Here is a 16,926-nt window from a genome sequence, read left to right on the forward strand (position 1 = left end):
TCACCACTACTGCTCCTCACTCCTCCTGCACAAGAAGACAGACAGGCAGACAAATTGGACAAACTAATAAAAGCTTTCACTCCAACAGACAAAAAACCAAAGTAAAGGGAAAGAGATGACAACAGAAGACCAAACAATGCACTCGGGTAATTCATTCTGAAAAAGCTCCTACTCCCACTATCCAACTCTCCTCTCCCCTCTCCAACGCCTGACACACTCTCAAAGAGGCAGCTTCTGGAAGCCAGTATATATAAACAAAAAAAAAAATAACACACCACACATAAATCCACATGTGCCACGTAAAATGACGCGTTGACTCAACGCGTGACATATCGCGCTTCACGAAAATTGCCTGTGGGATGCAGTAGATAGGAAATTAGCCTAACCACACCTATTTTATTTTATTGCAGGCACTATTTCTGCAAAATTAATTGCAATTTGATGAATCTAGGCCATAGTTTGGCCTTCCCAGTTCCCAGTATGATGCAATAGAAAGTGATGGCAGATGAAGGCTAATAACAAGTCCTTACATCCTATGGGCTATGCTTGGCTTCACATAACTATCTGTGCATCGTGGTTGAACATCTAGGCACTTCTCTCATTGCTGTCACTTTTACCTTTAGTTTACTCATTTCCTTTCTTCATCAAACCAAAGCTGTTCACAGAATAAAACTGAGTATCGGACATAAAAAAAAAAGAGATCTCAAAATCAAGCATCTCCAATAACAGACATTAACAGACAAATAGCATGTAAACACATTGATATATTACAATCACTGCCCACAATTCATAAAAGTATAAACAGAAACAAAATATAAACTCAATAGAAAATCAAATAGAAATAAAATAAAACATCATCAAAAGAAAAAAAAAAAGCATTCATAAATAATGCTACCTAAGCCAACTTATCCAACCAATTCCACGTGCTCATAAGCTTACTTAAACAACCAGGTTTTCAGCAGCTTTCTAAATTTACCATAAAGGCCCGGCAACGAGCGTAAAACCCCGGGACACGCGATGCATAAATGAGGTCTGTCTTGTGTTGTCCAGACGAATCTCAGTGGGGAAATTTTTTAAAGGACCTAATTACTGCTACGTAGCATCCTCGAAAGCTGATATGGAATTAAAAGTCTTAAAAGATTATCAGGATGAGCCGTAGCTAAAGTTTTAAATACCAAACTTATGGGCCTGATTCACTAAAGCATTTCTCCCATTTTGTATCTATGGGAAAATGTGTTGATGAATCAGGCCCATAGTACTTTAAACTTCATTCTGCACATAACTAGAAGTCAGTATAATTTTATCAAAAAATGGGGATTCATGATTGAATTTCTTACCACCAAATATTCTTTTTATATCCTACAGGTGCATTTCAGGATCCAACTTCCTTTTATGCTGTAGGGTAATTAACATGAGTTTCTTTGTGCTTCTTCAGCAGAAAACTGCAGGTGGTCATGGACTACGGTGCAGTGCTTTATTCCATCTCACCACATGCATGCTCAGTGTCGCCTCCTCCAACTTTTGGTGTGCTGGCTCCTCTCTCACTAGCAAATGGTAGGAACATTAGCCATTGTAAGTGCGAGCAGTGAACAATATCCCAATTCTGACAACCTAAAATATCATGAAAAAGTCCCTTAATTGCCCACTGAGGTTCAATATGAGTTGTGCTTCCTCAATGCATGAGGAGTGGGCGGAGGTCTCACAAGACCCCCGGGGGGCTTTTATTGCAGTGGAAGTCAGCTGCATTATTTTATTTGCATGAAATTAACTATGTAATAGTTGATTTGTATGTATTAGTTAATTTAATATATGCAAAGCAGCCAATTTTAATTGGGGTAGTATTTAAAAAAAAATGCACACTATCGTGAATATTGCACGATATCACCACGATATGGCTATTTTGTGCAATAAACAGTTTTTATTGCAGCTTAGTAGATCTAGGCCCAAGGTTGAATATTCACAGCATATTCTAAGGAACAGGAGTCTATGATTTCTGAAATCTCCAAGATCTCAGCTCTATTCTCACATGTTATAAAATCAGGGATCGGCGCGCGGAAGGGGGTGCACAGTTGTGCACCTTGCGCGCGCCGAGCCCGCTCCGAGACGCACTGCCTTCCCCCTTTCCCTCCCAGGCTGCTCCGAAATTGGAGCAGCCTCGGAGGGAACTTCCCAACCCCCCCACCCCACCTTCCCTTCCCTTTCCCTACCTCCCCTGCCCTTTCCCCCTAACTTTGAAGATTTATCACAAAACTTACTTCAGCCCTGAGGCAGAAGTCAGTTGCATGTGCCGGCCAACTGCCGGTGCGCAATCCCTGGCACAGCGGCCAATATGGCCGCTATGCCAGGAGCTTGACCCCCCACCCCCGGACCGCCTCGCCCCTCCCTGCCCCTTTTTGCAAGCCCTGAGACTTATGTGTGGGGAGGTGGACCGGAGACAAGCCTCTCGCGAGGCCTCGATGCAACACAAAATTTTAAAAAATTTAAAAAACCCAGCGGCGTCAAAACCGACGGCAGAAGGAAGCAGCCACCGGTAAGCCCTCCCCGGAAGCCCTGACGCCTCCCCAGAGCCCTTTAAAGGGCTGAAACGGCTCGAGGCGCACCCTTTTACCTGCTGCTTCGCCGCTCTTCCCCTCGGCTCGGTCGGCCCTCCCCACGCGGTCGGCGTCGGCCTATCGGGGCCAGGGGAGGTGGACCGGAGACGAGCCTCTCGCGAGGCCTCGAGGCAACACAATTTAAAAAAATTTAAAAAACCCGCTCTTCCCCTCGGCTCGGTCGGCCCTCCCCACGCGGTCGGCGTCGGCCTATCGGGGCCAGGGGAGGTGGACCGGAGACAAGCCTCTCGCGAGGCCTCGAGGCAACACAAAATTTAAAAAAATTAAAAAAACCCAGCGGCGTCAAAACCGACGGCAGAAGGAAGCAGCCACCGGTAAGCCCTCCCCGGAAGCCCTGACGCCTCCCCAGAGCCCTTTAAAGGGCTGAAACGGCTCGAGGCGTCGCGCACCTAAGGAGCGCGACAAAGGGGCCTGCCCCTTTGTGCGCTCCTTCGTGCGCTTCAGCACACGGTTCCAGACTATACCAGACGATACACTCGCTACCTCCCTCTATTACTCCAACCGTTCTTACTCCCAAGCGATCCACCTTAGCTCTCCCCTAGCAGTCGTCCACCCACTCCCACACTCAACAATACTCCAGCATTCGTACAGTCAATCAAGCATCCTCTCCAGCATCCAGTATGCTTCCACTCACTCCAACATCCAGCATTCTTCTAGCAATCTTCTAGTCACTCCAGCATCCAGCATTCGTCCAGGCACTCCAGCATCCAGCATTCATCCAGGCACTCCAGCATCCAGCATTCGTCCAGTCACTCCAGCAACCAGCACTCGTCCAGTCACTCCAGCATCCAGCACTCTTCCAGTCACTCCAGCATCCAGCATTCTTCTAGCAATCTTCTAGTCACTCCAGCATCCAGCATTCGTCCAGTCACTCCAGCAACCAGCATTCATCCAGGCACTCCAGCATCCAGCATTCGTCCAGTCACTCCAGCAACCAGCACTCGTCCAGTCACTCCAGCATCCAGCATTCGTCCAGTCACTCCAGCATCCAGCATTCGTCCAGGCACTCCAGCATCCAGCATTCGTCCAGGCACTCCAGCATCTAGCACTCATCAAGCCACTCCAACACCCAGTAGTCATCCAACAATCTTCTCCACCAGCAATTTCTTCTTAAAAGACAGCATGCTACAAACTTTCCCCATTCAGATCATCCCTCACCTACTCTCCCACAGAGCGAATACCCCCGTGCTCAATCTACGATCAAAGAGATCCCTGATTCCAATCATGATCTCCCCTCTAACACAATTCCTAGGATTATCTCTAATCACCTTAACCCTTTTCAACTCACAGTCGCTCTCAAAAAAATCTCATTTGCTCAACGACCACCTCCTGGACACCCAACCGGACATCTGTGCCATTACCGAAACATGGCTAAAAAACACAGACACCGCCATAATTAACCAATTGCCAACACAACAATATGACATCTTCTCTATCCCCAGACCTAAAAAAAGAGGGGGTGGAATAATGTTAATAGCAAAAAAAGAACTGAGACTGTCCCAGCAAGCCTTCAAATCGACGACCAAATTAGAAATCGGACTATTCAAATCCTCCCAGCTTCAAGTCTGCCTTATTTGCGCCCCCCCGGGGCTCCTAGAATCCGACCCTTCTCCACTCATCGAAACCATAGCCAAACACATCAACACTAACTCACCGGCAATTATTTTAGGAGATTTCAACATCCATGTTGACTCCCCTACCCTATCATCTAACTGCGAAGCCCTTCTCTCTTCTCTCCAGGCTATGGGATTCAAACAAATTATAAACAATCCCACACACAAGGCAGGCCACACGCTTGACCTAATATTCACTAACGAAACCATCTCGCCCATCACCCCTCCTTCCTGCACCCCCATCCCCTGGTCAGATCACTCGATGATAACTACAAAATTATCTATAAAACAAAAATTGACCCCTATTGTTACTAAATCCTCGATCCAGTTCAGGAAACCCTGTCCCATGGACACTCTCAACAACAGCCTGGCCGAAGAACTAATTAAACTGGACTTCTCAGATGCGGATACCGCTATGAACTCCTGGCAAACTATTACACACTCAGTAGCTAACAGAATTTGCCCTGTAACAACAAAAGTTATCAACCCAGCCCGCACGAACAAGAAACCCTGGTTCTCAACCGAACTAAGGAAACTCAAACAGGATCTACAACACAAAGAACAACGCTGGCGGAAAGATTCCTCCCCTTCCTCACTTGCTTCGTACAAAACTGCAATGAGCTACTATAGGACATCCATTACCCGCACCAAACGAGATTTCTACGCCAAAAAAATACACGGCTTCTTATATGACCCAAAAACTCTGTTCTCATATGTAGCTGCCCTTACCACACCTATGCCCCTCACCATCCCAGAAGAAGAAGCCCACCAAACCTCTTCAGATGCTGCAAAACGCAGCGGCTAGGATCCTTACAAACACTCGTCGCAAGGACCATATCACACCAATCCTAAAAATCCTACACTGGCTGCCCATCCAATATAGAATACTTTTCAAGGCTCTCACCATCATCCACAAATCCGTCTACCAGCAATCCACTCTCCAACTCACCTTCCCACTCGAATTACATACTTCCGCAAGACCGATCAGAACTGCCTACAAAGGTTCGCTCAAGGCCCCCCCCAACAAATCATCTGTCCACAACTCTATTCACAAGCGTGCTCTTTCAACAGCAGGTCCACTACATTGGAATTCACTTCCCCAAGACTTACGCCAAGAACAATGCCATTCAACATTCAGAAAGAAATTGAAAACCTGGCTGTTCGCAGAAGCCTACCGCTGAAGGATCTCCTCAACCATCACTGTCTCTCATTCTCCCACCCCTCCTTAATCCCTACCCCCCCCCCCCTCTTTTCCCTCTCCCCTTCCCCCCCCACCCAACCTCACCCTTTCCTTCTCCCACTAGACATACCATGCTAATAACTGCCTAGGATAAATCTATGTTTACGTATCTTATAGTTTTTGTTGATTATATATTTATCTCTCTCTAATTGTTTCTTAGTTTAAATTCTGTACTGTCTTCCATTGCCCAGGTTTTACGCTCCCTGTTTAATGTAACTTTACTTTCTACCTTGATGTTAATTGGTTTCCCCTCAGTTACATTGTAAACCGGTACGATAAGACCTAGTCTTGAGCATCGGTATAGTAAAAGAAATTAAATAAATAAAATAAATGTGTGTCCCGGGGCTTTACGCGCGTTGCCGGGCCTTTTTAAAATAGGCCCGGTGTGCGTAACCCTTTTAAAATCCAGCCCTATATCAAGTTTTTTTTTTTTTCAATTTAAAGTTTATTAAAGTTTTTAACAAGTATAAACAGCTTGTTATATCCCATTAAACAGTACAGTAACATGCTATCAGACCATTACAGATATAGTGCACTTGACTATACAGTACTGAAGTCAATCCATAAACCCCCCTCCCTCCCCCTGTACCCCATGTTACGGAGCCATTGTAAGCTGCAAGAAAAAACCAAAGGAATCATTGTATACTGTCATATGCAGTAGTTACTAGTCACATGAGAACATAAAAAATAAGAATTAAATATTGGAGAGAATAAACAGAGCTAATGACGAGCAGGAGCAGGGGCAGTGGCCAGAGGATACCTACATCATTGACGCAGCAAAAAATCGGAGAACGGTTTCCAAGACTTACGAAAGGAAGCCTCCACAATATCATCAAGTTTAAGGGAAACATACCTTTTTTTTTGAGACAATACACTTAATGGATTTCCTTAGAGATAAACATGTGAACTCCAGAAGAAAGCTATCTATGGCACAATACAAGAACACTAGCAGTAAATTTGAGTTCCTGTCATCATATGCACAAAACTAACCAATTAGGAGACACTACCTGAGATAAACCCTCTCAAGCAAATTTTAAAAGGTGCGCGTGTGTGCCCATAAACACACATATTGGGCACGCAAGCAAAAATACCCTCAGTTTTATAATGTGCATGCACGTACGCATGTACCATTTAAAATATCCCTACCCGCACATGTGTTCGAGCCTTGCGCACATACTCACAAGTGAGTGACTGGAGAGAGAGAGAGACTCTTTTAAAGGGCCGATCTGACACTCTCTATATATCCCACTGTAAGAGGGGCACTTTCAACTCTGGGTGGGTTTTGGGAGGGGGTGGTGTTACAAGGATCTACAGACTCTTGCACTCTAGGCAGGAATTTGTTTTTATGCGATCGGATGCTCTTCAAATAGGGGCTAAATTTGTTCTTCGATACCCTTGTAAGTGCTGTATTATGTATCCAAAGGCGAGTTATACCTTTTTTGAGCCTGTACAACTTAGAGTGTTTCTGGATATGCACACCTAATGTTCCTAAGCTAGTTTAGCAATGAGATATGTTTGTTGTGAACCTTGCTCAGTTTCCTATAATTTCCTCAGGGGTGTTAGATTATAAAAAATTGCTCCTATTTCTGAGTCCCGCCCCCCCCCTTTTTTTCTTTTATATTTTTTCAGTGCAAGTTTTTTGAATATTGGTATTGCATTGTTATTTCCTGGAATATGTAATAATTGCCATGCACTGATATTTCTGTACAAGATTTTCTTCTTGTTTAAATTTAAAATACTGAAAAAAAAATTCTAGCTGTGTATAATGATCACTTTCTTATTACCCAGAAATAAATGTCAGTAAAAAATGTAAGGTGATACCTTTTCATTGGACTAAGTTATTATATGTTCTCTTAGTTTAAAGAGTTATTTTTAGTTTCTTTGATCCTGAGCATGTTGGATTTTTTTTTGTTTGATTTTGCAGGAGGTGTAATCTCCAACTTTGGCAAAAGTCATAAACTAGCTATTTCCCCAGTGGGAGTGGATGGCAAAGTGTACTGTCTATACTTCTTTGTAATTGCAAAGAAAATGGGGACCACTGAAGGAAAAAGCAAAATACTTCAGCTGGTGCTATAGAAAGGGTTGCAAAATCAGGTCTTTCCTGTAGAATTACCCATTTATTTATCATTACAAAATATATAGACCGCCCATCTAAAATTCTGGGCAGTTTGCAAATATACATTCACAATTAGGTAAAACATAAAACATTAGACAAATACAATAAATAACTTGGTTAAAATAATAAAACAAAAGTAAAAAAAAAAAAATAATAAGACCAGATAAAAATAATAAAATCATAAAAACATCAGTAATCTGCAAATTTCTGAAAAGACAATTTTGGGTTCTTATAGCTTTGAGCTGCAATTAAATGCTGTCAGGGATGCTCTATATGCTCTTCTTTTCAGGCAGCTTAAAGGGCTTTGTAAACAAATAAGACTTTAACAATTTCCTCAATTTCAGCATTGAACTCTCCTCTTTTAGACCTAATAGAAGAGTCATTCATGAGATTCGTCTAGCCTGATGAGAGAACACTGAGTCGGCATTGAGCAGATGATCTTAATGATCTAGAAGGTTGATAGAGCTTTAATGTGGTGTTAAATCCTCTTGATCATTAGTCAGCTTTGGTGACTCCATTCCCTGTGGAGTCGCCACAGGTGACTGAGGACTGAAGTGGCGGCAGCCAGAGTCCTCATTTCTGTCTGCCATCCCTGCACCAGTCCTGGCTTGTTAGGAGGAGGACAATAACAACAATGCAGCACTTTTGGCCACATCCTTCTCTTCTGCTGCATGCTCAGTGTCCTGCATGTTTCAAAAAGAAACATTGATAACAGCCAACAGAGGAAAAGGATAGGGTCTGAGGTGCCACACTGCTGCTGTCTTTCTACAGCCAAGCTGAGATGAGGGCAAGAGAGAAAATGTGAGGTGATTGTAGGCAATAGTGTGAGTGAGAAAAGGGATCTTAATTGGGAAGAAGGATTTGAGTGGATCATCCCTTCTTCTTTTGAGTCCAGATTTAACTCCTTGATTCAGGATCCTCTCTTTCTTATCCCCACTTTTGCCGCCTTCTATTTCCTTCTCTGCTGTCTGATTTTCCCCTAGCCTAATCTCCCCCTGCACCTCCATCCCCTATCCCCCTGCCTCTCTTGGCGGAGGTCTCTTCTCCCTCCTCTGATATTCCTTTTTCCCAGTTTTCTTCCCCTATTCTCTATATTCCTCCTCCCTTTCCAGCACTGACCACTAAGTTCCCTTTTCTACAAAATAAATAAAAATAATTAGGCATGCAAAAATGTCAGAAAATGAATTTATTTTTTTTAAAGTAAAATACAAATTTACAGTATTTAATATGCAAATATGCCATATAAATTGCACAGATTTTTCTAACTTTTGCAGCAGAACCTACCCTTGAGCTGGGCGTGTAATGTTTATTTTCCTCAGGATGTTATTTCCATAGATACATCACTAATCCTTCATGTATTTATTTTAATTTGTGATTATCTGATCTTTTTGTGTATTCTGTAGTACACAAGAGAGTACATGCAAGTATAGTATATAATTCTTTGCTATGATGGAGCAGCTATAAAATGCACATCTTAGACTTTTGAAATGTTACATTTCAGTGGGTTCCTGGAGCAGACTCAGTATGTGAGAAAGACCTAAACAGTGAAGGATCTGTGCAGATAACCAATCTTGAAAGAACCAGCCTTACAAGTACATTTTCTTTGTGTGTTTAGCAAAGCTGTAGACTAGCCATGAACCTCTTCCAGATACCTTTTCTCAGGACTGAAATCTTAATCTGAATTTTTCCTAGGCTTTTAATTCAGTTTTTCATAAAGCCATTGAACGGACTGAGCAGTCGGAGGATGTCAGTGAACGAGTCTCCAATCTCACAGAATGCATTACTTATTCTGCCTTCCTATACACTAGTCGAGGACTTTTTGAAAATGATAAACTCACCTTCTTGTCTCAGACAGCCTTTCAGGTAAAGAAAAGCATAAGACTTGCTTGTATTGAAAGATTAAAAGAGTAAAAAAAACCAAAAGAAGCTTTGAGTTAAATATTTTTGTCCATGGTTTTCATTAATTGTCCCAGAAACATATAACATAATGGCAGATAAAGACTATATGCCCCCCCTCCACTCGGCCCATCCTCATCTCCTGCTCCGCTTTATATTTCCTTCTTATCCTTCAATCCTCTGTGCTTGTTCCATGTTTTCTTGAATTCTGGTATGGTCCTCATCTCAGTCACCTCCACAGGAAAGCTGTTTCATGCACCCAGCACTACCTTCTATTTTAGCAGCGTGTCTATTAATTTACATACCATCAAGGTCAGGCTAACTGGCCTGTAGTTCTCAGACTTCTCCCTTCTTCCACTTTTTTGAAGAACCATATCTGTCCCTAGTTCTTTGGAACCACTCTGAAGAAGCATTATAGGTCAGACAGCAAAGCTGACAGAGCTTCCTAAGTTCCCTCCATACCCTCAGATATATTCCATCTGGCCCCATTGCTTTTTCTAATATTAGTTTTCCTAGTCCTCATGAACATGGTCTTCTGAAAACTGAACGACCGATTAAAGTCTGCCTCCCATTTCTATTTTAGTCCTATTTCAAACTCTTCCTCAGTGAACACTGAACAGAAATATTTGATAAGCAATTCCAATTTCTCCTTGTTAGCCTATACATATTCCACCCTCTTTATCTTTGAGTCTGAAAGCCCATTTTTGCACCACCTTCTTTCACTAAATGTATCTAAATGGTCTTTTACCATATTAGCTATTTTTTCTTCCATTCGCACCTTCGCTTTCTTGACTACTTTGCCAGCTTTTCTTAGCGTCTCCAGACATTTTTGCCTGTCTTCCTTTTATAGTTTACGAATGCTAAGCTTTTTTCCCTTACTTTTTCTGAAAACACGTTCCATTTTTAAGCACCCAGTCTAGTTTTGCCTCCTGATGTGTCCTAATCAACATCCAGCAGATTGAAATCACCTAGCAAAAGCATTGCCCCTTTCATAGCAATTTTGTGAATATCTTACATTAAATCTCTGTCCACTTCTTCTGCTGTGGGGTCTGTATATCACAGCAGTATAAATGGCTGCTCCATTCTGTTCTTTCAGATTATCTCACAGTTTTGCCTTCTTATCTCATAAGCCATGCAGTTCTGTTGCTCTAATATTATTTTTTATATATAGTGCCATTCCTTCTTCCTTTTCTCCTACTCTGTCCTTCTTGAATAGATTATAGCCTCTTAAAACTATTCCAGTCATGGTTCTTCTTGTACCATGTCTCTAATACTGCCACTATATCCAAGTCAGCCTCTTCCATGACTGCCCCCAGATCTGGGACTTTATTTCCCATACTATGAACAATAGCGTACATAGCTTTCTAGATGTTGACCTTTTCTCCATTTTCACTATAAATGTTTAGATTTAATTTATCCAAGTACTTTTACTTACCTTAGGGCTATGTCTACCTATCCCTGACAATCCTAGTTTAATGTCCTCCTCAGTAGGCTTTACCAATCTGTTCTGGAGCATTCTTTGATAGGTGGATCCCATCTCTGTTCAGCAGCCCCATGAAACATCATTCCATGGTCCAGGAAGCCAAAACGCTGTTGTTGACACCATCTGCGTAGCATTCATTCATCTCAAGAATGTGACCTTCCCTGCGTTGCCTTTATCCTTCACTTGGAGGACTGAGGTCAATATCACATGTACACCTATCTGTTTTACCCACTCTCCCAGAGCCTTGAAGTCACTTTTGCTCTCTCCTTGCCTTCATATTTATCTGTTATTCCTCCAAACAAGTCATTTGATTCACACTACACTTCAAACAAACAAGCAAACCCATATACAGCTGCAAACAAACAAGGACACAGCTCTATCTCACTCCCAGACAGAAAGAAATATAGTTCAGATCATAATCAATTAAGCAAAGCCCTGAAGCAGAATGGAGCAACTGTGATTTAAACCACATCTGATTCTGTACCAAGACTGAATAGTATGTGCAGAAACAAGATGGATTTAGACCTAACTGCAAAAACAGATTTTATTTGGTTAGATGTAGTTTTGAATGATAGCTGTTTCCCTTCATCATAAGTAATGCCAGTCACTGGGGGGAACTAGGGGGAGACACCTGGCTGCAGATATCTCCCCTCATAACCAGTGATGGACACAGGGATCATCTTAAGTAGAACTATGAATCAGAAGAGTTGGAGTCTCAAACACCTGTGGAAAGAGTAATAGCCAACTTCCATAGCCAACATAAAGAATAATTTTGTGGAGAACTATCTAAATAATGTAATTATAATGTAATTATAATAACATGAGACAAGAAAATTATTTTCATTTATCAGTTAACTTTGACATGGAGGAGAATATTTATAAGGGACTAATCCAAATCAAACCTACTTCTACAGATACAGGGGACTATCTGGTGAAATGAATTTATTTGTTGCATTTCGTTATTGGATATGGCAGATTACAAGTTGACTTAGAGAATAGCCACTGCTATTATTAGCAACAGTAGCATGGGATACACTTAGTTTTTGGGTACTTGCCAGGTTCTTATGGCCTGGATTGGCCACTGTTAGAAACAGGATGCTGGGCTTGATGGACCCTTGGTCTGACCCAGTATGGCATGTTCTTATGTTCTTATCCAAGTGAAATGCAGAACCATGCTTCAAGATTTACCCCTAAAAATCTCCAGTTACCCAGTGCAGAGGTCTGCACCCTTCAGCCAATCAGAGAGAGCTGTATATTTTGAGTGAAAGGTAGTCACTGGGCTGACAAAAAAGTTACACATGCATCTTTGGCCCCAGTTAGGGCCTGGAGGAGGAGGTAGCCACATCTTTAGCTGAATTGGGACCTGGCAGGCAGTAGCAAGTTAATGGGGAGGAGAGAGGGATGCATGGGATGGGGAGTGGAGGAGAGGGGTCTGTAGGAGGTGAGGGGGAGATGAGAATGAGAGTGCTGCTGGTGGTAAAGAGGGGAAGTAGAGTAGGAGTGTAAGAGAGCTAAATATAGTGAGGGGAAGTGTAAGAGAGCTAAATGTAGTGAGGGGGAGTGTGAGAGAGCTAAATATAGTGAGGGGGAGTGTAAGAGAGCTAAATGTAGTGAGGGGGAGTGTGAGAGAGCTAAATGTAGTGAGGGGGAGTGTGAGAGAGCTAAATGTAGTGAGGGGGAGTGTGAGAGAGCTAAATGTAGTGAGGGGGAGTGTGAGCTAAATATAGTGAGGGGAAGTGTAAGAGAGCTAAATGTAGTGAGGGGGAGTGTGAGAGAGCTAAATATAGTGAGGGGGCGTGGAGGAGGAGAGCTTGAGGACAATACAGGGAACAGAGGAAGAGAGTGAGAAGGCTGCATGGCAGTAGAGATGGGGGAAGAGAACAAGTGAGGGGGATTTTCACAAAGCACACACATTCAGACTGAAGCTGAAGAGTGGGAAGCTAGGGAGAAAACAAAAAAAGCATATAATAACCAATAGAAGGTCTGACACTAGATAGCCTCAGTTCAACCTCCATGCATTTCCTATGGCAAATGTGGCAAACTTTCTCCCCCTTCAACCTCCACAAATCGCTCACCATCCTCAGAAGCTACAAAAGTATGATACCTTGCTAGGTATAACCAGTCCAAAGTTATAAATGGGGGAAGGAGGGGGAAACCACATACACGTCCACAAACTGAAACACACAAGCATTCAATATAATCTCAGAAGCCTCTCTGTTCTGTTGAACAAAATATGAAAAAAAAAAAAGGGAGAACATTACTGGGGAACAAAATGAGTCATTGCTTTTCCTCGCTGATGTTCTCTCATTTTTGTTTGTTACAATAAACACTGGTTCAATGATTGTGCCATGACTGGGACTAATGCATGTGCCAACTAAACTGTAGTGATGCATTTGTGGATTTGTACTGCTGGTGGCACTGTGTGGTATGGACAGTGTGGCCTCAGGGAAAAGTGGACAAAAAGTACTTGAACTTTGGTTTAAGGAGGACAGTATGAAAGTATAACTTCTCTCTTAAGCTCCTGCTCCCACCGCCTCCTATAAGAAATTGGTTTAGACCAGGGCAAGCAAGCAGGACCCATCTGCTGCAGCAGGAAGCAAGGTCAGCAGAGCGAAGTGTTTCCTGCCCGGCCTTCCCCATGGCTGCTCTCTTACCCTGGGATTTATCATTCCGCTATAATTAGATGAGTCGCGAAAAAAAAAAAAAAGGGGGTGTGGGACATAGTGTGCAGCCGGCCGCATTGTGGCGGTGTGCGCACCGCACACTATTGCCCCTATAGCGCACCTGCAAAATGTGTAGTTACTTCCAGTGCTACTGCCGGCGATAATGTGTTAAACATTATCGCCCGCAGCACAACCGGGCCCAAAATGTTTTAAACCCCGCCCTAACTCCTTCCCTTTCCCTCATTTAAATTTTTATCATCGCGATGGGGTAGTTATCGAGTGTGTTAGGGCGTTATCAAGTGTGATAACACCCTACTGCACACAACAGCGGCCCATCGCATTTTGATAAATGACCCTGTTCGTTCCGCCAGTTCACAGAGAGAGGGAAGAGGAGGAGCAGAGCAACAGGAGAAAAGAAGAGAGCAAAAGGGAAATGAGGTGGAGTGAAATACCCAGGAAAGACTAGAAATAAAATAAATAAGAAACTGAGATAAGCAGCTCAAGAATGGGAGAGGGAGGAGCCATCTGCCATGGATTTCAGAGAAAACAAGGAGCTGTCTACCACGCCTATAGGTACAAGGGAAGGGAGGAGAGGAGAAAAATAGACAGGGCTGGATTTGGAAGCAAAGGTTAAACCAACTGAAGGCCATGGACGCCTGGGATATTTTCACACACAAATAACCCAGACATTCTGGATCCCCAACTCACTTAAGATACTGAAAATCATTCCCTTTCACCGTACAGTTGTTGTCTTTACTTTCACATCGCTTCAACTGTGCCTGTTTCACAGCAAATGCCATAGTGACTGTGCATAGTACTAACCCTAAATGACCTTTCCTCAATCTTGTGCCCTGTCAAGATTCTTCTGAGGAATAAAGAAATTGAGCTGCATGAACTGGATTTCCTGCTGCGGTTCCCAGTGGAACACACTTACAAGAGCCCTGTTGACTTTTTGACTACTCAGTCATGGAGTGCTGTTAAGGTAATTTTCAAGAATGTCTTGTAGCAATTGCTTTGCCATTTCAGAATCCAGCTTGGCAGCATGTCTGATTTTAAGACACATGCAGCAAATCCTTTAGGCAATTTAACTGTAGTAGTTATAAAATGTAATATACCATTGTGTTTTAGTATAATAAGCTAACTAGTCCTTTTCATAGATTTTATGTTCCTTGCAACATGTGAAAGCTGCTAATTTCAGGCTTGCTACAATTTGAATTTTAACACATTAAAACTGTAACAAAAGTGAACCCTCAGAGAGCTTTACAATCTCTCATTAATTTAGAAGCAGATTAAAAAAAAATTCTAAAATACGCTGTACTGCAATACAACACTGATTTTCAAGCCCGGTTGGTAAACCAGAGAATAAAGACATAATATGTGACAATATGATGGTTTGTACATAATGTAGATTACATTGTTTTACATTCAGTTTTTTGTTTATTATAATCTGGAAGACATTTTCCTCTCTAAACTAACATAACACAGCAGCCTGTTTATACCAAACGAGCAGAGTGAACATTTGTTTTTGCAACATATAGCTGTACTGTACAAGATTTACTTTGCAAAATTTCAGTTTGTTATAAAGTTATTTGGTGGTGACAATGTCAGCAAAGCTGTAATTGGCTGGTACAAAGTACTCAAACATTCACTATGCCTACTATATCCAGACAGGCGGATTTTAAAAGCCCTGCTCGCGTAAATCCGCCCGGATTTACGCGAGCAGGGCCCTCGCGTGCCGGCACGCCTATTTTACATAGGCCGCTGGTGCGCGCAGAGCCGCGGGACGCGCGCAAGTCTCGGGGTTTTTTGAAGGGGGCGTGTCGGGGGCGGGATGTGGCGTTTTGGGGGCAGGACAGGGGGCGTGGCACCAGCCCAGGGGCGTAGTCGAGGCCTCCGGACCAGCCCCCGGGTCGGATGACGGCGCGCGTAGATTTACGTCTGCTTCTCGCAGGCGTAAATCTAGGGACAAAGGTAAGGGGGGGGTTAGATAGGGCCGGGGGGGTGGGTTAGGTAGGGGAAGGGAGGGGAAGGTGAGGGGAGGGTGAAAAAAAGTTCCTTCCGAGGCCGCTCCGATTTCGGAGCGGCCTCGGAGGGAACGGAGGCAGGCTGCGCGGCTCGGCGCACGCAGGCTGCCCAAAATCGGCAGCCTTGCGTGCTTTTGTTTGCGCCTGCTGCGCGAACAAAAGTACGAGATTGCGCTTTTTTTAAAAATCTACCCCAGAGTGTTTGCGAGGAGCCCACCATACGGCCATGGTTTATCCATTCCACCCCCCCCCCACCACCACCACAACTCCAGCCTGTCTAGCTTCCTCATCTGCTTTTCTAGCCACTGTGTATATGTTTTCCACCAGCACTCTTTTTTTCCTCCCCAATGTAGCAGATTTGTTCTTAGTTTTATGGAAATACAATAGACATGGATAACTGTTTATTTATTTTATTTATTTAAGGGTTTTTATATACCGCAGTACGTAAAGAGATACATCACCGCGGTTTACATTTAACAATAACTTAGCAACAGGCTTTACATTGACATTATTAATAGGTATTACATATACTAAAATCGATATAACAGTTTTGACAGAAAACAGGCTGGACAGATTGTGGACCATCCAATAATGTATAACATGCAATTAAAATATTGATGTAATTATTAAACCTTAAAAAAAACTAAATAGTATCTAATACAAAACAGGTTCTGAGAATGGATACAACTACTATATTGTACCGAGGATATTTCTGTTATTTAAAGCTAATTAATATCATAAGGGAAGGGGGGGCATGTAAGGTGAAGAAGGAGATTGAGGAGGGCATGTGGTTAGGGTGGGAAACGGGGCATGGGGAGAGGGTGGAGAATTGAATGGCATTTCAGTTAAACGGATATCATTGTGTGAATGCTAGTTCAAATAACCACGTTTTGAGTCCTTGTTTGAATTTCTTATGGCAGGGCTCCAGGCGTAGGTCAGTGGGCATCTTGTTCCATAAGTTGATTCCCGCTATGGAGATAGCACGGTCTCTTGTGGTCACGTGTTTGATGTTTTTTGTTGGCGGGGCTGCTAATTTAGCTTGATGGATATGTCTTATGGGTCTCTTAGAAGAATGGAACACAAACTGCTCTGAGAACCATTGCATCTCTTGGTTATAGATCGATTTATGTATGAGGGAGAGGACTTTAAAGGTAATTCTAGAAGCTACTGGGAGCCAATGCAAGAACATGAGAGCAGGTGTTATGTGATCATGGAGATGGGTATTGGTGATTAATCGAGCTGCTGCATTCTGTAACATCTGTAAAGGTTGAATTGAGTT

The 16,926-nt window shown here is 42.9% G+C and overlaps 1 protein-coding gene across 1 annotated transcript in view; it reads left to right on the forward strand.

Annotated features, from left to right (window-relative positions):
* The window catches only part of DNAH11 (dynein axonemal heavy chain 11), a 725,796-nt gene that overhangs the window by 616,946 nt on the left and 91,924 nt on the right, over nt 1–16,926 (forward strand). Inside the window, exons 69-70 of the mRNA XM_029589065.1 lie at nt 9,274–9,444; nt 14,483–14,605. Coding sequence (XP_029444925.1) covers nt 9,274–9,444; nt 14,483–14,605 — 294 coding nt within the window. The remainder of the gene's footprint in view (nt 1–9,273; nt 9,445–14,482; nt 14,606–16,926) is intronic.

The sequence above is a fragment of the Rhinatrema bivittatum genome, chromosome 2, assembly GCF_901001135.1.
Source record: "Rhinatrema bivittatum chromosome 2, aRhiBiv1.1, whole genome shotgun sequence".
NCBI classification, from domain to species: Eukaryota; Metazoa; Chordata; class Amphibia; order Gymnophiona; family Rhinatrematidae; genus Rhinatrema; species Rhinatrema bivittatum.